Source organism: Aricia agestis, chromosome 2 (assembly GCF_905147365.1).
Source record: "Aricia agestis chromosome 2, ilAriAges1.1, whole genome shotgun sequence".
Lineage (NCBI taxonomy): Eukaryota > Metazoa > Arthropoda > Insecta > Lepidoptera > Lycaenidae > Aricia > Aricia agestis.
This window is the reverse complement of record NC_056407.1, coordinates 9354232-9380689: the sequence shown is the minus strand read 5'-3', so window position 1 is coordinate 9380689 and position 26458 is coordinate 9354232. Positions and strand designations below refer to the sequence as shown.

Below are 26458 nucleotides of genomic sequence, written 5' to 3'. Positions count from 1 at the left end.
TTAGAATTATTTGAATTTTCAACTATAAATGATTTTGTTGATTGCGGCATTTGTGAATAGAAGTATAAAATGTTTGTTCAATAGTATCCCGAATATCTAATTCATTATCTAAATTCTCTGCATCTATTCCCTCTATTTGATTTTGCACACCATCGAACTCATTAAATAAATCCTGAATTTTACCTAACTTTTGAGCCAATATGTTAATATCTGTTTGCGTAATCTCAGAACCGAAGCCCGTTTTACATTTAAAGCTTTCAATGCTGTTTCCATGGCACAAAGTTAAATAATCAAGAAAAATAAGTAAACAAAGTCGTAAAGATAAAATGTTATACAATACGCCCTCGCTTCAATGAATAGAACAGCTGAGTTTACTGATAACGCAGGAATGCAGGATCAGTAGGCACTGCGCTGCAGGCAGCCGGCGTAAGTCGCTGAATACTCCCAGTCCGTATGCGTTCTCGGATGTGCAAGGTAGCCGTGACGCGCCGCGCGCAAGCACCCTGGAATAGATTGTTTCGATCTTTTGTATTATCTAGAAATAATACTATTAGCACATAAACCTATAGTGGGAAAATATAGGATGAATATGATGATCTTTTAAACAGATGAGAATTTAGGATAATGTAAATAGTATAGTGAAATAGTATAGTATAGTGAAATAATTATCTATGAATGACTATTAATTAAATAAAAATGAAATAGTTTTAGTGATTTTATGATGAAATGTAATGAATGGATGCGCGTGCGCAGGTAAGCTTTGAAAAACTTAATATTAGGCCAAATTGGTTTAGCAATTTCTTTTGTAAATTTGAATGTAGGCAAAAATGTACAGATAAATTGTAGTAAAGACTTTCAAGTCGCAAAAATAGGCAAAGTGCAAAGGTATAGCAAATCTGAAAGCGACAATAGTTGAGGTCTAGACTTTCAGACAATAGAAATATGCAACTTTGCAAAAGTAGGCAATTTGAAAGCGAAAAATTATTGAATTATTATGAATTTGGACTTTCAAGACGCAAAAGTAGACATAAATGCAATAGATTAGGGAATCTGAAAGCGACGAATAATGAGGTCTTGACTTCCAGATCACAAAAATAGGCAAATATGCGAAAGTAGACGCTTTGAAAGGCAATAGATGATTAGAAATTATGAAATTATGTACCTAAATGCAATTTATGAGCTTCAACAATTGCTACAAACTCGAATGGGATGTGGATGAAATGAGATGATAAATGGATAAAAAGGAACGGACTCACTTTGTGTCGGCGAAAATACCAAATCCTCTTCTTTTATCCTCAATTTTTGTTGAATATTACTCCAAATCTCCAATTGTATCCAATAATTTGGCAATATTTTGTCTCTTTGTGGGCCCAGAATGACTCGACAAAATGGCCGGAACTTTCCGTTAGCTTCGATCCGAATAGCTGAAAATCTTTTAAATCTTCTTTTTTCACGGTCGCCACTTTATGTTCGGTCGAACATAAGAGAATAAATTAAAAACTGTGCTCTTTATACAAATATATTCCAGTTTTAACAATTTTGATAACTTGATATACTTAATAGAAATTTTAATTATGAGCGTCCACGGCGGTTGTAGGTATCGAAGTGGGGCTCGCGGTGTACCTCGTACCGCGCCGCGAATGTTCTCGTGCGTGTGAGTGGGATGGAAGAGCGCCGACGGCCGCGCTCGACGATTGTGTAGGTGTTCGCAGCTAAGGCGCGAACAATACCTTCTGCGATACATCTGTTGTAAACATATAGAATCGATGAATTGGCCGCTAAACACGCTTGCTTTATCATAATATTCGATATTTTATCCTCGCCCGCAGATTTTTTTATAGGCAAAAGGTTTACTATTTTAATAAACTCCTCCGGGGTTGGTACATCTGAGACCGGTGTATGAATGGGGTCTAACATTCTACTCCTAATGTCGCGATGGTGTTCATCATCCAAGGAGGGCTCGTCGTCTGGGATGAGAACGTTTAGATATGCCTTCGCCGTTTCCTCTAAACTACAAGTGTAAGAGTTGTTAATTTTAATATTTGAGAAAAAGTTTGGCTCATTACTACTACTGGGTTTAAGCTCGTGATATAAAGAGGACCAGGGACCCTCTTTATCCAGTCTATTCGCGGCATTCTTCAGCATATTATTTTTCGCTAATGTGTCTCACAATTGTGACCACCTGTGACAAGAAGGGAAGGGGGTCTAAAATCATGAAAATCGTGTGACGTAGTACTTTACTTACTTTATGTGGACCATCCCTGAGCATATATTATTTAAGTTTAAATCATAATATTTTTTCACAATCGTGGGTAGAATGCCTGTAGCAAAGTTCGATCTTTCACATATTTTATAACTATTGTATTTGTAGTTTGTACCGTTTCACTTTAGGTATTTATTACTAGTGGTTAATGTTTAGATAGGTACAGCTTCTAAGTAGTTGTTTTTCACTCAACTGTTGCACTGAAATCCCGCAGTACGGTACTACTAATATATATTTTGTGGCAGTACTAGCTAGCATCTGCTACTCCCAAAGTTAACCAGCAATATTCTACTATTTTATACATCGAATTAAAAACGCCTTCTTGTTAAACAAATCTTCGCTACTCTGTGAACGTAAACCACCAGTAATATCTGCGATTGTGATGCATCCAATGAATAACGCCCTTCTTCATTGCCTCTTCTCTTAGGGTCAATTTATACTAGCGCAGCGCTCGAAGCGAATTATTAAAACTGAACATAACAAATTCAACCTTAGCTTGGTACTACTAATCCATACTAATATTATAAATGCGAAAGTATCTCTGTCTGTCTGTCTGTCTCGCTTTCACGCCAAAACTACTGAACCGATTGCAATGAAATTTTGTACACAGTTATTCTAGAGTCTGAGAAAGGACATAGGCTACATTTTGATGTGGGAAAATATCTTATTTCCATGAAAATATCGATGAAAATTAATTCGCATTGCGCGTGGCCAGCGCTCATCCCGGGGTTCCTGGGTTCGAGTCCCGCAGGCGGAACAAAAAGTTTTCAATGTTCCTGGGTCTTGGATGTGTAAGTATTAAAATAATATTTCAAAAATCTTAAATATATTTTATGTATAATATTATAAAAAATCCAGAAATATATCGATGCAATGAACATTTTAGTTCTAATACGATTCAACAGCTGGCGTTTTATTTTTTACTTCATTGTAACATAGAACTAATCATACTTATTAGTTAATATGTTTTTGTTTATAGTTTTTAACACGTTAGATTAAGTATTATGTTTAATAATATTATCACTTGAATAATAAAAATCAATCTATCTTATCTTATAGAAATCCTACTGCATTTCTAATATATATAATACTCCCCACACCGGTTTCGGTGACGGTGGCCGGTTTCATTGAAATTGAAAATTGAAGAAGGCGCTCTAAAATAAAGGAGTTCGAGTGTACCGTGTTGGCCTATATTCCATACAGAAAATATATCAATGAAATACGAAATACACATTGCAAGAATTGAAAAAATCCAAAATAAATTTCTAAAATCATTAGATTATATAACTAATACTAAATTCTGTGATTACAAGTCATCCCAATTGAGACATAACATGCAACCATTACAAATGAGGCGCCAATATTTAGATGCTATATTTTTATTTAAAATAATACACAATTATATTGATTCTTCTTCATTATTAAGAACATATTTCTTTTAAAATCCCAAACTTTTTATCAAGATCAAAGAATACATTTCATATCCCTCTCTCACGAACCAACTACTCAAAAAACTCTTTTCTTCGTCGTGCTTGTGACCACTATAACAAAAATTTAAACACTGTTGACATATTTTGCAACAATTTATTATCATATAAATCAAAAGTGCGTGATTTGATTAAACAATAACTTTAGACTCATGTTAGATAAGTACAGTTGTAAACATTTAATGTACAATAATATAATATTGTAAGATGATTGTAAGGTGTTATTATTATAATAGTAATATACTTTAAACTTTTGTATGTAATACACAATGTGTTCTAATGACTCAACGCTACGAATTCACCATAATAATATGTGTTAGTTTTATATTAAGTAATGGTACTTTAGGCTTGATTGTAAACTTATATTTAAGTATTTTTGTATAATGGCTGTTTGTTACCTAAAAAAAAAAAAAAAAGAAAACATTTTAATTCTAATATATGAAAACAGATGGCGTTTTATTTTTTACTTCATTATTGTAACGTAACTAATCATACCTACTTTATTATATATTGTTTTTATTCATAACTAGCTGTTGCCCGCGACTTCGTCCGCGTGGACTTTAGTTTATAGCGCGCGGTGTCAACAAAATTTGTGTCAAATTTAAAAACTTTTTAAAACCCTGGTAAGTGATACCCCTCTTAGGGCCGCGCTACACCGGAATGGCAGCGCTGAAAGTGCTCGCCTCGCTGCTGCCATTCCGGTGTAGCGCGGCCCTTTATTAATCAAAATACCCAAAAACAGCTGTGCAGTGTGCACATAATCTATACTAATATTATAAATGCGAAAGTATCTCTGTCTGTCTGTCTGTTTGTCAGTCTCGCTTTCACGCCAAACGCCAAAACTACCGAACCTATTGTAATGAAATTTTGTATACAGATAGTCTAAAGCCTGAGAAAGGACATAGGCTACTTTTTTACTGGAAAAAAGGGTTGTAAGGGGGTGAAAATGCGTAAATTTGTTCAAATTAAGTTAGTTCCAAAAATTCATAATAGATGGCGCCGTGCGTCTTCTACATCGCGCTGACGCTTGCTCAAAAGTCTTTCTATAAGAGGTGGTATCATCTTACATAATATAAGTTTCGATTTTTTTCGATTGTTATATCTATTCTACGGTATTAAATAACTTAGTATTTTATCTGTGTAGTGACGTAACCTTAAACCTGTCAATGATAAATAGTTTATGGGTAAAGTTGTGTAATTGGGGGGCTAAATAAGCTTTAAAATTTGGCATAAAATATAAAGTTTAATATAAAAAAATGAAATACTTATTGTGTGCACACTGCACAGCTGTATTGATTTAAGGGGTACCAGGGTTTTTTTATAAAAGCTTTTGACACCAATTTTGTTGACATCGCGCGCTATAAACTGAAGTCCACGCGGACGAAGTCGCGGGCAACAGCTAGTATATTATATTCTGTGCCTTAACTCTTACTTCTGAGAATTTAAAAAGGCGCGCGCATCCGCGCGCACTTTCGCGAATTCGCTTGACCACTGCTTTTTAGTGCGCGCGCATTCTCACGCATCCAAGCGCACACAAGCGAATCTACGCGTCATCTGGCGAATCCGCGCGCATTCGTTCGACTTGTTGCGAATTTGACGCTTCGATGCGCTTCGTCTCTGCGATTATTATTATAAATTGTCAATTATTCACTATCTACAGGTTGTAAAAAAAACTAAATGACAATACTTTAGGGTGTGCATGTGTCCCCTGTATAGAGGTTGGTTTGGGCGTGAAGGGGTAACAGACAGACACACTTTCGCATTTATAATATTAGTATGGATTGGTTGCTTTCAGAACACTAGGCGCTATGGGTACAATACGCATCAATGGCACGCCCCTGTCGGCGACCCAGTCCGTCATCAGAGCGGGGACGAGGTACATCCGACAGCAGGACGACAACATGCGCTCCTACCTCACGCTGTACGAGGCCATGCACTTCGCCGCCGCTCTCAAACTACCACACCTCACAACCATGGAGCGACATAGGAAGGTAATTAGCTGGTTTTGCTTCATTTCCATCGTAGAAAAGGTAGAACTTGGCTTGGCACTTTAGATTGGAGCAAAGCGTGTAAGGCCGGCCGTAGACGGACCGCATCTTCAAAAGTAGGTCGCCGCATGGATCTGAAGTGTTTTTATACTAAATTCATGTCCGCAATACACGGAGCGGAGCAGTTCTTGAGCGGTCGGTTCAAAATATTCCAACGCGAACGCTCTAGACCAGGGGTCACCAATTAGTTTCCTAAAGAAATAAGTAGAAATTTTACCTTGGCAGTCCACACATTAAAAAAAAATAAACAAATGTAATCACGGAAATTACAAAGGTATCAATGAGAAAAGTGTAAATTTTTGTTTCTACATGTTTATCACGTCATTATTACATTGTCGAGATCGAAATTAATTTTCAACGAAGTTCATCTTCGAACATGCTTGGTCCGCACACAATGGGTCGGCGGTCCAGATGCGGACCGCGGTCCGCCATTTGGTGACCCCTGCTCTAGACTCTAGAGCAGTCGGTCCCGACTGCAACTTGTGGTCTTAGCGCAATTTATACTTAAAAGGGCTTTCTTTTAAAAGTTGAAACCTTTTATTTTTTTATATATTTTTTTTTACTTTTTTTTTTTTTTTTTTTTAACTTGCTCTGTATGTATGTAAGTATGTATGTTACGGTGGAATTTTGGAACTCAATTTTAAGGTAGATATATTTAACCGATTGAGCTGAAATTTTGCATACGCCTTTAGTTTGGATGACCATGCACGATATGGTATGTGATAACACTCTAAATCCAATATGGCCGACCATCCAAGATGGCGAAATAATTATTTTCTATGCAGTCCTACAATATGGATATTAAATGAAAGGGCTTTTTGAGAGTAACTCGAAAACGAATGTAACTTCATTCTACATCCAACATGGCGGCTCATCCAAGATAGGGGAATAGTTATTTTTAATGCACTTCTGCAATATGGATATCAAATGAAAAGGCTCATTGAAAGTAACTCGAAAATGAATGTAACGTCATTCTACATCCAATATGGCGGCTCATCCAAGATACGAGAATAGTTATTTATTATTATTTTTTAATACTATTTTACTTTATTACATTAATAGTTATTTAATACACTTCTGCAATAATGGGTATTAAGGCGGGGATTAATCTCAATCCAAAACGATAACCTTGCACACAACCAAAGACCAAGCGTATACGCATCGCAATAAGATTCATTTTAGCTTAGCATAAAACTCTAGTTACTCGGGCGGATCTTCTCTATTTTTCATGTTTTTTTTTAAATATCTTTGGAAATAAACATTAAGAAACAAAATTGTTCGGTTAAGGGCATTTTAATATAGATTTACTAACAATTTATTCAAATAAAATGTATAATTATCCTAGTTAATACTTATATTTCGATGAAATAGATTTTTATCGGAGGTGACTTTGTAAATTAATTACAGCCAAAGTATTACGTTTTATTAAAATGTTTATGGTTTAAGGTATTTTAAATATTGTGCTTTATATCTCATATTTTTTAACACTTCGTTATTATATTGGAACTAGGTAAACCGGGAGTCACGGAATAACAAATTGGGCTTTATCCTCGCCTTAAATGAAAGGACTTACTGAGAGTAACTCGGAAACGAATTCTATATTCAATATGGCAGCTTAACTGAGATAGGGGAATAGTTAAAGCAGTTCACTTTAAAATTAAAGCACTTCTGCAATATGGGTATCAAATAAAAGGGCTCATTGCGAGTAAATTGAAAAATAATATTCAAGTCGTGTCGTGTCGTGTCGTGCGTGTCATGTCGTGTCGTGTCGTGACGTGAAGTGACGTGACGTCACGTGTCGTGTCGTGTTGCGACGTCACGTGACGTGACGTGACGTTACGTGTCGTGTCGTGTAAGCTTTTATTATCGTGCAAATTGTATAATATATTGAGGATTATAACTTAATTGTTAAAATTTTTAAGGAGTTTATTTTCTTATTTTTAGACTATTTAAATAAAAGCTTTTTTTCAAAAAGTTTTTTGTTCATAATTTATTTTTCTTTCTTCTTTTTCATTTCTATTAACGGTATTTTTACATTTAAAGTTATAATCTATACTAATATTATAAATGCGAAAGTATCTCTGTCTGTCTGTCTGTCTCGCTTTCACGCCAAAACTACCGAACCGATTGTAATGAAATTTTGTATACAGATAGTCTAAAGCCTGAGAAAGGACAAAGGCTACTTTTTTACTGGAAAAAAGGGTGGTAAGGGGGTGAAAATGCGTAAATTCGTTCAAATTAAGATAGTTTCAAAAATTCATAATAGATGGCGCCGTGCGTCTCCTACATCGCGGTGACGCTTGCCCAGACTTCTTTCTATAAGAGGTGGTATCACCTTACAACCGAGTTTTGATTTTTTTTTCGATTGTTATTACTTTTTTACGTTATTAAATAACTCAGTACTTTATCTATGCAGTGACGTAACCTTAAAAGTTAAACCTATCAATGATATAAATAGTTTATGGGTAAAGTTGTGTAATTATGGGCCTAAATAAGCTTTAAAATTTAGCATAAAATATAAAGTTTAATTTAAAAAAATGAAATATTATGTACATACTGCACAGCTGTTTTGATTTAAGGGGTACCAGGGTTTTTTTTTATAAAAGCTTTTGACACCAATTTTGTTGCCATCGCGCGCTATAAACTGAAGTCCACGCGGACGAAGTCGCGGGCAAAAGCTAGTTAAGCAATAAAATAAGGAACTTCGTTCCAATAATCCCAGTCAGTATGAATCCCGATTTTACTATTAAAATAGAACAATAATGGAACTTCATCCTTGTTAATGTTACATTTAAAATAACAATAATTATAGAATCGTATTGCAGTTGTAACCATATGTGAAGAAAAATATGTGTCTGTGTAAGTGCACCCTTATTTTCAGATAATCGATATACTAATAGATCTAAATATATACCAATCTCAGAGGACATTGATTGGCAAACTGTCAGGTGGAGAGAAAAGAAGGCTGGCGGTGTCGTTGGAACTCCTGTCTGATCCAGCTCTCATGTTTATTGATGAACCGACTACGTAAGTTCAATAGCATATTTTAGTAAAAAACTACAACAATTTATTCAGTTAAAAATATGAAGGCTGTTAAGAGAGATTCATTTTTTATCGCGCGTTGCTAAAGGTAGACGGAAAAAATTGTAACAACATGACACAAAAGTATCGCTATTAAGTATATTACAACTAGAGCAAAAATGCTATAGTTGTAATCTGTGCGGTAGTGCGTGTTTCTCTCTCTGTCTCTCTCTTTTTTTTAAATGTTTTTTAAAACTTCGTTCCATCCGGGTGTCCCTTGACACCTCTCAAGTTTTTTATTTGTATATTTTCTGCTTCATTTTCTCACTGCATTAAAACCTGCTTATTTTTGCTTCTAAACTCCTACAGGTCGGTTGACTAGTAGAGAATGCTTTATTACAATATTATGTGATATGTCCATTGTCCCCCTCGTGAACTCGTTATATCTAGGTGTATTAGCCTTGTTTAAGGCTCCAGAGTCTAGAATCTGAATGTGTTAAACATCGGCTTAGCCTCTACAACATGGCATCACCAAACTGCTTGTTAAATTCGAATTTCGAAATCTAGTCCATTTAAAAAGCCATTTGCCGACAGCCTCGGTGTTAACAACTTCCTTTATTTTAAGTGGTTTTTGTGGTTATTTCGCAGGGGGCTAGATTCTTGTGCTGCAACGTCGCTTCTTGAAGTGTTATGCAAGCTGGCGAAAGGCGGGAGGACAATAGTAGCGACGATACAGCAGCCGTCAGCGATGCTGCTGGAGAAATTCGACAGCATCTACTGTCTGGCTAACGGGAAGACTCTATACGATGGTCCCCGGGAAAACCTCATTCCTGCGTTCAATTACGCTGATCTTTGTTGCCCGGCTTATTATAATCCTGCTGATTTTTGTAAGTTATTTTCATGTAACTACTAAACTGTGAGATATTACACTGGTTATGTTTTTACATAATATTAAGATTATTAAAGTCATTAATTGTACCTAAAATTATTATTTTTTGGTGTATTAATATGTTATTTCTTACCTTTATGCAACAGAATTTTCCTATAGTAACAAAAAATTAAAATAAAATATTGTAACGATTATTTATTATTATTGCTTGGTACTACTAATATAATATATTCTGTGTTATTGCTAACAAAATAATTCTAGGCACGTGGTACTAAGCGCCTTAAACATTGCATGAGCAAAGACTTGTGCATTATCTTTTGGTTTTGTTAAACTAAAGTTTATTTCAACTTTATTTACATACAATCTTTACTAAATTGTGTTTATTTTTCAGTGATTGAAATTGCGTGTACAGAAACAAGGGCTCGCTTAGACAAAGCTGCGACAGAAATGGCTAAATACAATCAAAACTGTGCTGAAAATAACAGTTCCAACAATAATTATATTTCAAGTAAATGTAAGTAACGGTAATAGCAATATGCACAATCTGATTTACATAACCACCTCCTTTTTGGAAGTCGGTTAAAAATGTTAAGTAAACTTTATTTCTTGCTGTACAATGTTTATTTAAATATTTTGAATTTTAATTGGTTTTGTATACTTACGTATTATGTAAGTATATTTACCTTATAAATAGTAAAAGTAATGTTTATTTTTAAGGTTCAAAAAAAGAACATAAAGAGGCACCGAAAGCTGAAAATGAGGCAAGCAGTTTGAGGCAAACGTTGATATTGACGCGACGAACATTTGTGATAGCAACAAGGACTTTTGTATGTATTTTTATGTTCAGTATCACCTCAAATCATTGTAACTCCGACCTTACCTAGTTAACCGACTAACAATAACCCCTATACATCCACAATAATCCCGATATACGAACGTCAATAGCCTAAATTACACAAAAATGTGTGCTAAGTATTGTTTGGCAAGAGTAAGATTACAAAATATGAGATACACAAACCATTAAAATTAGGAACATAAAATCATGACATTATTACAGCTCAATTTCACGAGGAATGCTAATATGAACTTATTTTTAAAGAGGTTTTGTTGGAGTCTAATGGCCGCACTCTACATACACTTTTATGATAACCTAATATCCTAAGATCCGACCGTAAAATCCTGCATGAATCGTTTTTTTCGATCAAATATATTTTAAAATAATATTTAGAACGTATAGAATGGATTAATGTTGGGTTGCCTTGTTAAAAGTAGCCGCAAGTACCTCTAATTGAGAAAAATGAAATACAAACTTAAATAAACTGAAATAAGCCTGTAATACAAACTTGCGTGTATTCAATAGAAAAGTAAGAACTAAGAAGGAATGACATTGAGGAATGACAGGACACTACGCATAAAAATAAAAACGCCTGTTAAATAAAAATAGCAATCTTGCGGGTTCTCGACGTCCTCAAATCCTGCCAGGCATAATAATTGTAGGCCTGAACATTTGTCTTAAACAAAAGTGATGGCAACCCCAGTTTGCGGCTATCGTGCAACTGGCAACCATGGATATTTATGTACAAAATGCATAAAACTTTAATTTTGTATCAAAATTATTAAAAAAATCGATGCTTCAATTTTGATGAAGAACTGTTTACGGGCTGGCAACCCTAGGTTGCGGCCGATTTAGGTATAAATGGTAGACTTAGTTGGCTACCATTTATACCTTATTTTGTCTCGTCATTTTCTTTCAAATGATGTAAAATTTACTGAAAAAAATATACATACAAATTATGCATTTATCTCATGAACATTAAACTTAATTAGAGGTACTTGCGGCTACTTTTGACAAGGCAACCTAACATTAATCCATTTTATACGTTCTAAAGATTATTTTAAAATATATTTGATGGAAAAAAACGATTCATGCAGGATTTTACGGTCGGATCCAATACTATAACATTTATTTTAATAAAGTGTTTGGCACATAATGTGTAGTTGTGTACAGCTCATATATAAAAACCTTCATGAAATAAAAGTTAAGTATTCTTTAGTAATGATTACTTAGCCTTAAATAAGCGTCTCTTAATGCGGTGCTAAGTCTCTGAATCTGTTAATCAATTTGAATTAATTTGTTATGGTATAATAATGTTTTTTATTTTTCATTTCAGAAATCTTTTCTATTGCGCATCTTTGCGTATGTGATAATAAGTTTCCTTATAGGAAAGGTTTACTATATGAACGGCAGCGACGCGGCGACTGTGTTTGGCAACGGATCTGCTATATACTCCTGTGCTATATTCCTTATATATGCCGCCCTTATGTACGTTACACTATCCTGTAAGTATGTATTTACTTTCATCACGATCGCAGAACAAGTATTAATCGTACATTGATCTATCGCTACGTAGACGGTGATAATTAGTATGACAATTATTATTCACACAAAAATGTATTATTGTTTCAATGTACTAATTTTTACATTATTGTGTGACCGGACTTTACCATTTATTACTATCAAATTGCATCCTACACATACTCTAGCATATTATAGTACTTAATATAATTAAATTACTAGCTATTTGACCGAGCTTTGTTCGGTATTCGATAAAACACGAATAAAATGACATTTTCTAAAAATGATTCCTAGCTAGATCGATTTATCGCCCCCGAAACCCCCTATATACTAAATTTCATGAAAATCGTTAGAGCCGATTCCGAGATTCCAATTATATATTTATATACAAGAATTGCTCGTTTAAAGATATAAGATTTATTGTCTTATCTCTTTGGTCTCTGAAAACTGCAACTCATGCAAGGTTGCCCAAACTGAATATTCGGCGAAAAGTTTCAAACTGGTTTTAGTATTCGAAACACTTCATTTAAGATAAAATTCCGCTCAGTATAAAAAATACATTTGCCAAATATTGAAAAAAATGCAGGACGTAATGTTCACACTCAAACAGATATTAGGTCGCTCAAATATTATGGAGCTGCTCATTTTGGATTTTAAGTAACTCAAATAAATAATTTGTAAGTTGCTGTTTTATTAATTTCTCGTCACTCATAGTCAGTCGCTTAAATAGTTTAGTCACTCGATTAAATACTACCCTTTTTAATTATAGCTTACTCATTCAAACGTTAGTAATTGTACTTAACTTTTTTTTTTTATTATGATGAATTTTTCTATTTATTTTCGGTTCGAATCAACACACTCTAAGGGTTGATTCAGACCCGCGTCGCAGTCGCGTAGATGCATTTCTAAATTTGTATGGATTCGACAGATTTCAATTGCGTCAGACGTCTTGCGAATCTGTCAAATCCATACTAATTTAGAAATGCATCTACGCGTCACGTTGCGGTCTGAATCAGCCCTTAAGTTAAAATTGCAGACTAAATAAGCTTAAAAAGTTCAATTGACTCTACACACAAATTAAAAAGTTGTCCAATGAAATTGTGAAATAAAAAAAATGTGCCGACTATCGTATTTAAATTAAATTACTTACGTAACATCGCAATTTAATTGTACAACTTTTAAATTGTAGGTAATCGGAAAAGAATCGAATTTAGTTGCAAAAATGTGCGAGCTCTCATAAGTCGCTATAGCTATAATTGGTATACTGTGCGACTTAGTTGACCAACTTAAAATTGTAAGTCTGCGGTCGCTCTAATAGTGTGACTAACGGCCGTTCCCAATATTTGATCTATCTCTGGTTTTGCCCTACTAGAGATAGGAATAGCTCACAATTGACATAAATATTTATGTCTAATGTGAGTTATTCCTATCTCTAGTAGGGCCAAACCAGAGATAGATCAAATATTGGGAACCGCCGTAAATCAATCGAGCATCTGATAAAAGTGAATAATGTTAGAGTGTTCATGTGATTTTATGTCATATAAATGATTTATTGTATTTAGGATTACGAAGGATATCAAAAGATTAGAAAGCTTTTATACCTTTTAAAGATCTAGTTTGACCAGCTAAATATACCACTGCGTCTACTTCCAACACCATTTGTAACGAATAGTAAAATATTATTAATTTATTTTTTTCAGCGCAATTGGAAATAGAAGTGGTGAAAATAGAACATTTTAACCAATGGTACAGATTGGGTCCTCACATGGTGTCTTTTCTGTCAGTCGAGCTGCTTTTCCAGGTCAGTGATAAAGCACAAAATACTTACCAAGCAACCGGTAAAAAAATGTTGCAAAAATATTCCTTAATAATAAAAGATTCTGAAAAGAACAATGGCCAAATCGTACCAGATGACAAAATGTGGGCGGTGGCGTCCCAATATGCCATTGGTAGCAAAAATTCCCTAATATTTTAAAGGCATCGAAAAAACATTAGATATGTGTCTATAAATAGCCAAAAAAAAACAATATATTTTAAGTTTCGTTGTTGTCTTTCATATGTTCTGACAGCCAGCGATCATTCCCATTCGTTCTATTTTTTGGGTAATAATGGTACATACTGAATGCCCACAAATTGCTTTGTTCAGTGATGAATTAGGTAAGGACTTAGGTATTTATTTAAATAGGATGTGTATTGGACAATCATTTTCCAATTTCTGTATGCCTGGAGCTACTTATAGTGAAATAATGTGCAGGGCTTTGGCTATGACTTATTGTCCGAATACAACATTAATAGTTTTAGTTGGGAGGAAGGGAAAATTAAACAAAAAACAAATGACCGAATTTCTAGATAAATTATTTATTATTGAAAATATTAATAATGTTATCTTGTTTACTTTTCCCTATATACAAATGTTGCCAAAGAGATATAATAAAGAAAACTATTCTAGGTATCAACTGAACAGCCTAATGTATACTGCTGTAAATAATAATTGTATCATTTTAAATGACTCACATAAGCAATGTCAGGTTGTAGACATTAATAATTTAGATTTTAAGTTATCCACCATGACAAGAGATAAGTACTTCTTATCTAATTTTTATAAAAGACGAATAGCCAGGTTGCTATTTAACTTTTTAGATTTTAAACAAGCCAAGTGTTTGGCTTCAGAGACTACTGCTTCTATTGAGCAGAATTATACTAGTCATAATATTAACGAATTGGAATATGTTCCAAATATTTATTTAAATTAGATAATAAGACAATGGAGGACATCTCTTGCGGAAATAAATTTAGTATTGAAAATCCTACCAATAATTTGTTAGACTCAAATATATTAAGTAAGAATAAATGTAATTTGATTAATCTGGTGCATCAAAATTTACAAGGTATGGTAGGTAAAGAACTTGAAATTGAGTTATTTTTAAAGGAATTTAACATTGATATTATTTGTATATCTGAACACTGGTTCAGACAATATGAACTCACTTTCAATTTCAATAACCACCAGATAGCTAGTTCGTTCAGTAGAGAAAATGCCATTAGAGGCGGCTCTTTAATATTAATTAGAAATAATTTAAAATTTAAGGAACGTAAAGATATTGTGAGTCTCTCTATTGAACGAACAATTGAAGTAGCTTGCATAGAGCTAAGTCATCTTATTATTGTGGGTGTATACAGGCCTCCTTCAGGGTTATTTGATACCTTTGAACAAACTATGGAACAAATACTGTCAAAAATATGTGCATCTAACAAAAGGGTTATTATATGTGGAGACTTTAATATTAATTTATTGGATTTAAATTCCACAACTGTTAGATTCACATCTTTATTTAAATCATATAACCTTTGCAATTTGTTTCATGAACCTACAAGAGTCTGTGAGACCACAGCTACTTGTATTGATAACATATTTACAAATCTCATTCCCGATAAAAAAGAAATAATTAATAAGTTAAGCTCTGATCACTGTGGACAGTTAGCATCATTTAATGTCAATTGCGATAATAACGTAAAGGATAATCTTGTGTTTGTTCCTGTGACTACAAAACGTATTGAGCAATTTAGAAGTAAATTAAATTCAAATATTCAGTCATTGGGTAGATCAAATAGCTCAGATGAAGCTTTTAATAATTTGTTTAAGGTAATAAGAACACAATTTAATACAGTATTTACTTCTAAAACAGTTAGAAACGATAATAAAAAAACCAGATTTATTGAATGGGCAACTAAAGGAATTAAAATAAGTAGGCAAAGATTATATGAATTATATGATGAGAGGTGTAGCAACAGTAGTGAATCATTTAAAGCATATGTTAAAAATTATTCTAAAACCTTCAGAAAAATTTGTAAAGCTGCTAAGGCTCTATATATCAAAAATAAAATTAAAAATTCTAAAAATAAAATCAAAACTACATGGAAGGTTATATCTGGTGAGACTGGAAACGTCACCTGTCGTAACACTGATTTTGAATTATACTTTGAAAATAAAAAGATTACAAATAATCTCGAAGTTGCGACGGTTTTTGAAAAGTTTTTTGCTGACATTCCGGTCTCAACTACAAAAAATCTAAATTCCTCACCAGAAGCTGCTGAAAAGCTACTCAGAGACAATGTAAAGGAATGTGATGTCAATTTCAAGTTTAGGGAAATTAGCCCTAGAGATATTATTGATACCTTTAAATTGTTGAATATTAAAAATACTACTGATCTCTGGGGCATGTCTACAAAAATTATTAAATCGATAATTGACATCATAGCTCCTCATCTGGCAATAATTTTCAATGACTGCATTAAGAGTGGTGTTTTTCCTGACTTAATGAAGCACAGTAAGGTCGTACCTTTATTTAAAGCGGGAATTAAATCAGATCAGACTAATTACCGGCCTATTTCGATTTTACCGACTCTTAGTAAAATATTTGAAAAAATAATTTTACAGCAATTACTGTTACATTTTAATTTAAATAATTTATTACACAATAACCAATACGGTTTTACTAAGGGTCGTTCCACAACGGATGCTGGTATAGGTCTTCTTTGTAGCATATTTGAAGCTTGGGAGGAGTCACAGGATGCCTTAGGTATTTTTTGTGACCTCTCTAAGGCATTTGACTGTGTCGAGCATGCTACTTTAGTCAAAAAATTGCACCACTATGGCATAAGGGACTCAGCACTCAGCCTTTTGACTTCTTACCTCAAAAATAGGACTCAAAGGGTTGAAGTTAATAGTAAAAGATCCAATGGGACCTGTCATATATTATTATCTTACCTAACTTTACATTATCTGTGAACTATTGTGTCACCCATAGACGTTACCATGGAGTTATTGTTGTTATGTCACTTTGTAAATATTATTGCAAATAAAACTACATGAATTAACATTGTATATTTTAATACACAATATCTGGCGACGATGTCGACAGCAGAATTAAAGAAATGGAGAAGAATACGCGCTACTACACGCGCTCAACTTACAAAACTAGAAAATTACGTAAACTCGAACGAAACTCTAACTCACGCGGAAATACAAACAAGACTGCAGTCCCTACAAGAAAGTCTACAGTCATTCAAAGAAGTACAACTGAAAATAGAATCGGAAATTGCAGATGACGAATTTGATAACGAAATGGAAATCAGGTACGAAATTGAAGAAAAATTTACACTATTAAAAACCATATTGCTAAATATGCCTGATCAAAGTGAACAAACCCTTACACAATCAATGTCGAATCCACAATTGGCTACCAACAGCCCAGCAGAATCTAAACCGAAAATAAACTTCCAAGCGCTACAAGAAAACGAAACTTTTAAGAATTTCACTCAGCGCCTAGCTGTATACTTTCTGTTAAACAATATCACAGATGCGAAATTCAAAGTGTACACATTACTCTCGGCATTACCTCCTATACTTCACCAGAAACTCTACGACCTATGCTCTCCGGAAGAACCAATCAACATGAATTTTAAGGAACTAACAGATTTATTAGACGACTATATAGACCCTAAACCTAGCATGTGGGCATCACAACATCGTTTTATCTCCCGACAACAACAAGAGGATGAAACTATTGCCATATACGCTGCAGAATTGAAGAGACTGTCACTTAATTGTGAATTCAAATGTCATAACTGCAAGAAATCCACATTAGAAAGCTTTCTATCACTGCAGTTTATTCGTGGCTTAAGAGATAGCGACATCAGAACAAAAATTATTCAAGAAAGAGACACGCCACCATTTGCAAAGCTAATTCAGATAGCCTCAGCAATGGAAATGGGGAAAGATGAGAATAAAAACATATCGCAGGACTTAAATAGAGCATGGAACACGAACGCTGTAACATCTACAAGAAGACAACTTCGGCCAATTACTTCGACAAAAATAAATATGAAACGCAGATCACCAATCACAATAAGAGACTTAAGGGGGAAATGCTACCGTTGCGGAAAGGAAGACCACCAGTCAAATGAGTGCAGTGCCCTAAAAATTACCTGTTCAAAATGCAATAAGAAAGGGCATCTGGCACGCGTCTGCCTTCAAAGAACACCACCGACACACCAAATGGAACACACTACGAGTAGTGAAGAGAGCTTGTGTGACATTAATCTTATTAAAAGCGAAATTTCCGAAAAATACATGATTCCTATTAAAATTGAAAATACACAGGTTAACATGGAATTTGACACTGGAGCTACCTTGTCCTCGATTTCACTTAAGCTGTACAATGAATTAAAAATTAAAACGAGAATTTTCAAAACAGACATGAAATTCAGAACATACACAGGAGAAATTTTCAAGCCAGTCGGAGTGACTTACGTCAAATGCTCCTACAAACATCAATGTTTCAATGGAAAACTATACATTATTAATCAAGACGTAGACCCTATTTTTGGTAGAAGTTGGATGAAGGAAATTTCAATCAATCTGGCAGATATGCGAGCAATACACACAGCAACACCTAAACTAGAGAAGCTTATAGAGGAATACTCGAATACGGTATTTAAATCTGATTTAGGAATGATACCTAACTACAAAGCCCATTTGAACCTAAAGGAAGATGTCCAACCTATTTTTATTAAACCTCGAAGAATTCCTTACGCCTTAAAAGACAAGGTTGATAAGGAAATAGATCGACTTAGCAGAGAAGGAGTGATCACTAAAATAGATCATTCGGATTGGGGCACACCGATCGTCCCCGTCGTGAAACCAAACGGCAGTATCCGCCTATGTGCCGACTACAAGGTAACCCTAAACAAGGTAATAAAGGACGAACAATACCCTATACCTATTATCGAGGACATATTCGCTGAAATGAACGGAGGTAAATTCTTCTGCACTTTGGACATTACCCAAGCCTACCTCAACATGGTAATGGACGACGAAAGCGCTGCCCTGCAAACCCTTAGTACACACAGGGGAACTTATAAGGTAAACCGCCTAATGTTTGGGGTTAAGGTCGCTCCAAGCCTCTGGCAAAAATTCATGGATCAATTACTCCAAGAATTAGAAGGGGTCAAATGTTTTTTCGATGACATTATCATCCAGGGAGCGTCAGAAGAGCAACTACTTACAAGACTGAGCCAAGTCTTACAAAAACTACAAGAAAGTAACCTAAGAGTAAACAGAGATAAATGCCAATTTTTTAAACGTAGCATCAATTACTTAGGACATACAATAGACAAAGACGGCTTACACAAAAATAGAGAAAAAGTAAAGGCTATATTAGATACAAAAAGGCCTGAAAACCGAAACGAACTTCGAACCTTTCTCGGTATGGCCAATTACTATAATAAATTTATCCCCAACTTGGCAACACTCGCAAATCCACTAAACAGATTATTAAAAAGAGAAAACAAGTTCATTTGGTCATCAGAATGCGAGACTTGTTTCAATAATATAAGGAAGGAAATCGCCAGTGACAGAGTTCTAGCACATTTCGATCCAAAGAAACAATTAATTATAGCCACTGACGCCTCACCTGTAGGATTAGGAGCAGTACTTTCACATAGGCTACCAGATGGATCAGAAAGACCTGTGGCATTTGCGTCGAGAACATTAGCCACAAGTGAAAGGAAATACAGCCAAATAGATAAGGAAGCTACAGCCATATTCTGGGGTATCAAAAAATTTTTCCCTTATTGTTATGGACGGAAATTTACACTGGTGACAGACCACAAGCCACTTACTTCCATCTTCCATCCCCATCAAACACTCCCAGCCCTAAGCGCCATGAGGCTTTTTCACTACGCACATTTTCTTTCGGGATTCGACTACGAAGTCGAATACAGAGCTGCCGCTAAACATGGCAACGCGGACTACCTATCTAGATTCCCTGTGGAAACAGTGCACGAAACCTACGAAGACCAGCATTGCATCTATCAACGCGCTCAAATCAACGTTTTAGACATCAATCCAATGACCATTGTCCGGGAAACGCGGAATGATGAGGAACTAAATACCTTGCGAGAGGCCCTACAAAATGGCAGATCCTTACGCGCAATAGGTTTCAATGACAATGAATTCACGCTTCAGGATGACTGTATCCTCAAGGGAACTCGAGTCGTTATACCACAAAACCTACGAGAGCAAGTACTAGACGAACTCCATGCCGGGCACAGTGGTATAGTCAAAATGAAGGCTCTAGCTCGCAGCCACGTTTATTGGAGAAATATCGATAGAGACATCGAACAGAAAGTAAAGTCATGTAGGGCGTGCCGTTTACAACAAAACGAACCCCCTAAGGCCCCACTACATCATTGGGAGCAACCGACGGGGCCGTGGCAAAGGCTGCACATCGATTTTGCCGGACCGATTCAAGGCCAACAGCTCTTAATAATCGTGGACGCATTTACAAAATGGGTTGAAATACTACCAACAAAAAATACCACAAGTTCCTGGTGTATTAAGAAACTAAGGGAATTGTTTTCAATCTTTGGAATCCCATATACACTTGTGTCAGATAACGGACGTCAATTTGTATCAGCAGAATTTACGGATTTCATGGATAAATGCGGAATAGTACATAAAACGTCAGCTCCTTACCATCCGGCCACAAACGGGCAAGCCGAACGCTACGTACAGACCATTAAAAAGGCAATACGTGCAATGGAGGGGGAGGAAGGCGACTTACTAAGTAAGCTAGTGACGGTCAAGACGCGTCTGAGACGCACCCCCAACAGCGAGGGACAAAGTCCGTACCAGCTAATGTTTGGCCGTGACATTCGAACTTCCCTTCACGCTATGTTTCGCAAAATACCGCAGACTACATCGAGAGCCAGCATCGACATGCCCACAGTTAAGATGTTCACACCAGGCGACCGGGTCCAAGTCAGGGCCTACGGCTCCCAGAGATGGGCCTTTGGAACGATCTTACGACGTCTGGGCCAACTGCATTATGAGGTCCAAACAGATTCAGGAACAGTCTGGCGCCGGCATGTAGAGCAGCTTTTGCCTGCTCCAGGAATTCGAGAATAGCGGCGGAGGGCTGTCATATATTATTATCTTACCTAACTTTACATTATCTGTGAACTATTGTGTCACCCATAGACGTTACCATGGAGTTATTGTTGTTATGTCACTTTGTAAATATTATTGCAAATAAAACTACATGAATTAACATTGTATATTTTAATACACAATAGGACCAAAATAGAATTAGGTGTACCACAGGGATCCATTTTAGGACCATTTCTTTTTCTCATCTACATTAATGACTTAGCTTATCTAGTTAAGGATAATGAGATAGTACTTTTTGCTGATGACACTTCACTTATTTTTAAAGTGAAACGACGGCAGTCAAATTACGACGAGGTAAATAGTGCTCTCTCAAAAATAGTACATTGGTTTAATGTTAATAACTTACTTTTAAACTCTAAGAAAACCAAATGTTTAAAATTTACTTTGCCCAATGTTAGGCAAGTTCAAACCAATTTACTATTAAATGATGAGAAAATGAATTTGGTGGACTCCACTGTATTCTTAGGCATTACATTAGATAGTAAATTACAGTGGGGTCCTCATATTGCTAATCTTGCAGGTAAGCTCAGTTCTGCAGCATATGCAGTCAGAAAAATTAGGGAAATTTCTGATGAAGACACGGCAAGACTAGTTTATTTTAGTTATTTTCACAGTAGAATGTCTTATGGTATCCTTTTATGGGGAAACGCTGCCGACATCAATACAATTTTTGTGCTGCAGAAGCGAGCTATACGCTCAATTTATAAAATGTCAGCTTTTGAATCTCTGAGAGAAAAGTTTAAAGAAATTGGTATTCTAACTGTTGCTTCTCAATACATTTTGGATAATGTATTGTATGTTAGAAAGAATTTAACTAAATTTAAAACTAAAAGTGATAGTCACGGTAGAAACACTAGAAATAGGCACAAGCTGGAAATACCAGTGATCAGACTTAGCAAAATAAGTAAATCTTTTAAAGGTCAATGTATACGCCTTTACAATAAAATCCCGGAAAACGTTCAAAATCTATCAATTAATAAATTTAAAAAAGTAATTAAAGAACGTTTGTGTGCCAAAGCCTACTATACGATCAAAGATTTCCTAAACGATAGCACATCTTGGGAGTAGGATGGCTGCTTGCAAGGCTGCTTCTACATTTATTATATGTGACTTACAATTGTGTATTCATATTGTATAGATTATGTTATTTACATTGTAAATTTTATTTTTTTAAAAGACAAATTTTCCACTTTTTTACTAAAAAGTGGCCCCGTGCGAGTTTCTTACGCCGGTTCTTCTCGCCGGGTTAGTTCCCGAACCGGTGGTAGGCAACATGTAGTTCAACATTCTGAAAATATTTGATTCAAATTTATTCAGAAATAAAACAATTTTTATTTTTATTTTTATTTAATGACGGAAAAATTTAAATAATTAGAAACGAGATCGCCGAAAATACACTTGTAGGCTACACCGCAGTCGGGAAAAAGGTAGTTCTTAAGTTTAACCTTAAAATAATTGTTAACGTTATTAATTATTGTAAAAAAACCGTGTCTATTTAGACATAATTCTCAAACGGAATTATGTTTAGAGCATAAGAACAACCAAATTTAACTATAGTTTATTTTGGGACATCAAAAATAAAAGTCGAGTCCAGTTTCTATACAAATTTGGCCATGATTCTTTGAGACAGAAGGCCTTAAATTAAAAATTTACTATACATTAAAATAACCAATACAAACTATGCTTAAACTCTTCGCTATCGATGCGCGAATAGTCTACAAAAATAATGTCTTTTTTAGGGTTCCGTACCCAAAGGGTAAAAACGGGACCCTATTACTAAGACTTCGATGTCTGTCCGTCTGTCCGTCTGCTCGTATGTCCGTCTGTCTGTGTGTCTCCAGGCTGTAACTCAAAAACCGCTATAGCTAGACTTCTGAAATTTACACAGATTATGTATAATCTGTTGCCGCTATGACAACAAAATATAGTAAAAACAAAAAAAATAATATTTAAGGGGGGGCTCCCATAAAACAAACGTGATTTTTGCTATTTTTTGCTCAATATCAATAACGGCAATATATAGGCACTTGAAATATTCACGAAATATTTGCTCTATAAGAGGATACACCAGGGGCTAGAAAAATGAAAAAAGTACGTGTACCTAATATCTATAGCTGTCTCCCTTACCTCAAGCCCACACCGTAGAACGCGATAGAGACAACTGCAGAAAATCAACGATTCGTTGTCCCCTGATTCCTTCTCCAAAACTTAACCGATTTAAGTACTTTTTTCATTAAAGATTAAAGAAAGGCTTGAGCTTCGTTCCTATGTTTTTTTTTTTTTTGCATAATCTAGCCAAATCTGTTTTCTGGATGTTTGAACACAGCGGAAAATCTCGCCATTTTTTGGGTTTTTGAACGTTTATATCTTATTTAATAATTAAATTATGAAAAAAAAGAAAACATAGGGACATTGTATTAGTGGCCGTAGATATTCAGGAAAAAAATTATAACTCTATTAGCATTATCCAGGGAGGAAACAGGGGAAAACGTTTGCATGGAATAAAGGGCAGTGTGGACTCATCTTAATACAATTTATAAAAAAATTTAAATAAATGAAATAATTGAGGGGGGCTCCCAAAAATTTTTAGCCTATTTTTGCTCTATTGTGGTACGGAACCCTTCGTGCTCGAGTCCGACTCGCACGTGGCCGATTATTTTTCCTTTTTTTACTGTACTGTGGAAAACTCAAAAGGCATTTGATTCTCTTTTGATGAAGGGGTCTTTCGATTTAAATTCTTATAGTGCGAGTAGATACAGGCTACGCAAAAATCCTTATTTCATTTTAAGATGCTTGTTTTATTTTTATGCAGAAATAATTTGCATCGTACATAATAAATAATATTATGACGTGTGCATGCGTAGTAATACAAAGTTATGGTAGATACTCGTAAGTAATTTTTTTAACAAATAGCTTTATTTATTCTAGATAGTAATAACGACGATATCTTCCGTTATTTGCTATTGGCAAACCGGAAACCCGATAGAGGGGGAGCGCATGACGCTGTACGTCGCCGCCATGATGCTCATGTCCGTTTGCGGAGCTTCCTGGGGCTTCTTCCTAGGTTCTACAGTACCGATTAAGGTATAATATGTTTATAATATATGTAGTTTGTGTCCTACTGGCTACTATTATTTTTACTACTTAGGGCCTGTTTCACCACTTCCTGATATGTGCCGGTGACTTCCACAACTTATCTGACAGATACTCCATACTCTGTCAGGTAAGTTGTGAATAGCCTATGCGGCACTTATCAGGAAATGCTGAAATAGCCCCTTAACCTTATAGCTGGTAATAACAGCTAATGTAAATGTGAAAATTTGTAGAGATGATTTGATCATGGATCATGGGTGGATGCTTACTTCTTTATGCCAATACAAATGAACGGATTTTGTTGCTTAGTAGATTTTGGTTAAACAATATTATTATATTGAGATACTTTGACCTACTTAAGTGAGCTAATTAGTGTTGTTAAGACGGCCCAAGCAAAATTGTATGTACGGTTGATTAAGGGTCAATTCGAACCGCAACGCTAAGCGTAGATGCATTTCCTGACAGATTTCAATTGCGTGAGACGTGTTGGAAAACTTTTTAAAATGCATCTGCGCGTCGTGTTGCGGTCTGAATTGACCCTTAGGTTTGAAACTTTTACTTCTCTTCATTTTGATTATCCATTTCCTCATATTTCCAGCTCGCCGTATTCATCGGGCCCTCTATGACGTGTGTGTATTCTCTGTTCGCGTTCTCTCTCCCGCTGAAGTACACCCCGTACCCGTTCCGCTGGCTTTACCACACCTCGTACTTCCGGGCGGGCTGTCACATTGCTGTCAACGCGATTTACGGGAATAGAGGCAAACTGCCGTGCTCAAAAGGTGATTTTTTTAAGTAAACAGGGTAGACGGAGTAATTTTTGCTAAGTTTTATAAAACAGCCTGGCTCTACAAAGTACCTTTCAGAGAGCTATTGATTCATAGATGGAGGATTCATAGACCCGTCATTTCGTCCAGTTATTTAGCCCAGCTTAGGTTAGACCAAGCTTTTAGCACTTAATAATTGAGTACTTTCAAATATTTTACTTATATTAACCAATTATTACGTTGATGTAGTCATCAGACGTAATAATTGGATAATGAAGATTCTAAATCCCATAAGTTAGTAGATACTATCAAAGAAGTCGATTCCTAGGCAGATGGAGGATAGACCCAGCCGACAAATCACATCAATTAACAATAAATTGACATGATCCGACCAAATGACGTTGGTCTGTCAACTGCCTAGGAATCAATTTCCTCGATAGTACTTATGAGACTCTGGATCTTAAACTTATAACGATTTTTCGGTAGCAGTTCAAACTTTAGAGTTTAGACCACATAGGCTAATAATGATTAACTCAATAACTTTGTTTTGTTATGGTGCTGCTACACGTTTGACCTAACTTTTTCCGTTCCTATTTCTTTTCCACTCTAATTTTTTATGCCTCTTTCCAGTGTACTGCCACTACATGTCGCCGAAGAATTTCCTGACGGAATTCGACGTGACGCCCATCGACATCACCTCCAACTTCGCGCTCATCGTCTTCACAACCATACTACTGTACTTCCTCACGTTTTGTACCTTATATTATAAACTAAATAAAAGATAGCCTTCTGAGAATTGCAATCCAGATTAATTAAGTAGATATTCCGTTTAGTATATTTTGGATTAGGTGATGTACCATCAAGGAAATTGATTTCTAGGCAGTTGACGGACCTACGTCATGTGGTCGGCTTATGTCAATTCAATGCTAGCTGCAATCGGTCGGATTAACGCGACCAAATTGCTTACGTCCGCGATCTGCCTAGGAATCAACTTCTCTGATAGTACATAACATTATATTGTACAAAAGGTTGTATTGACATTAGGTTTGTGGATTACATAGTTTTTATAAGGTGCTGATATATTATGTGTATAACCGCCATACTCAGAGACATAATATTATATAATTATGATTAACCTTCAATTGAATGTAAAGTTTGACAGATAATGTATAAGGCTTACGTCATAATTTTAAATTAATTACATTTAAGTAATTAATGTTCCACTCTGAGGTTAAGCACTACGAAATTTTAAAAGAGTAACAACTGGATACTTAAGAGTATAAATATTACAAAATATATGTATATTTTATCGATAGTACCTGGATGACCGAGCTTCGCTCGGTATAGCAAACACTCATTGACTTCGTGTTACTTAATAACGCCATCTGCTGGTCGTTAAAACAATTAGTTGCTAACAAAATAGTATTATTATTCGCCAATAGATGTCAGGAAGAGTCATATTTTTCAGTTTATCGATTATCGATAAAACACGAATAAAAAGACATTTTCTGAAAATGATTCCTA

The 26458-nt window shown here is 35.3% G+C and overlaps 1 protein-coding gene across 1 annotated transcript in view; it reads left to right on the top strand.

Annotated features, from left to right (window-relative positions):
- Positions 1 to 25832, top strand: part of LOC121737983 (ATP-binding cassette sub-family G member 4-like) — a 50936-nt gene extending 25104 nt beyond the window's left edge. Inside the window, exons 5-14 of the mRNA XM_042129741.1 lie at positions 5546 to 5741; positions 8680 to 8825; positions 9468 to 9706; positions 10100 to 10222; positions 10426 to 10535; positions 11880 to 12048; positions 13765 to 13865; positions 24006 to 24161; positions 24769 to 24949; positions 25565 to 25832. Coding sequence (XP_041985675.1) covers positions 5546 to 5741; positions 8680 to 8825; positions 9468 to 9706; positions 10100 to 10222; positions 10426 to 10535; positions 11880 to 12048; positions 13765 to 13865; positions 24006 to 24161; positions 24769 to 24949; positions 25565 to 25719 — 1576 coding nt within the window. The 3' untranslated portion in view covers positions 25720 to 25832. The remainder of the gene's footprint in view (positions 1 to 5545; positions 5742 to 8679; positions 8826 to 9467; positions 9707 to 10099; positions 10223 to 10425; positions 10536 to 11879; positions 12049 to 13764; positions 13866 to 24005; positions 24162 to 24768; positions 24950 to 25564) is intronic.
- Positions 25833 to 26458: the final 626 nt, after the last annotated feature.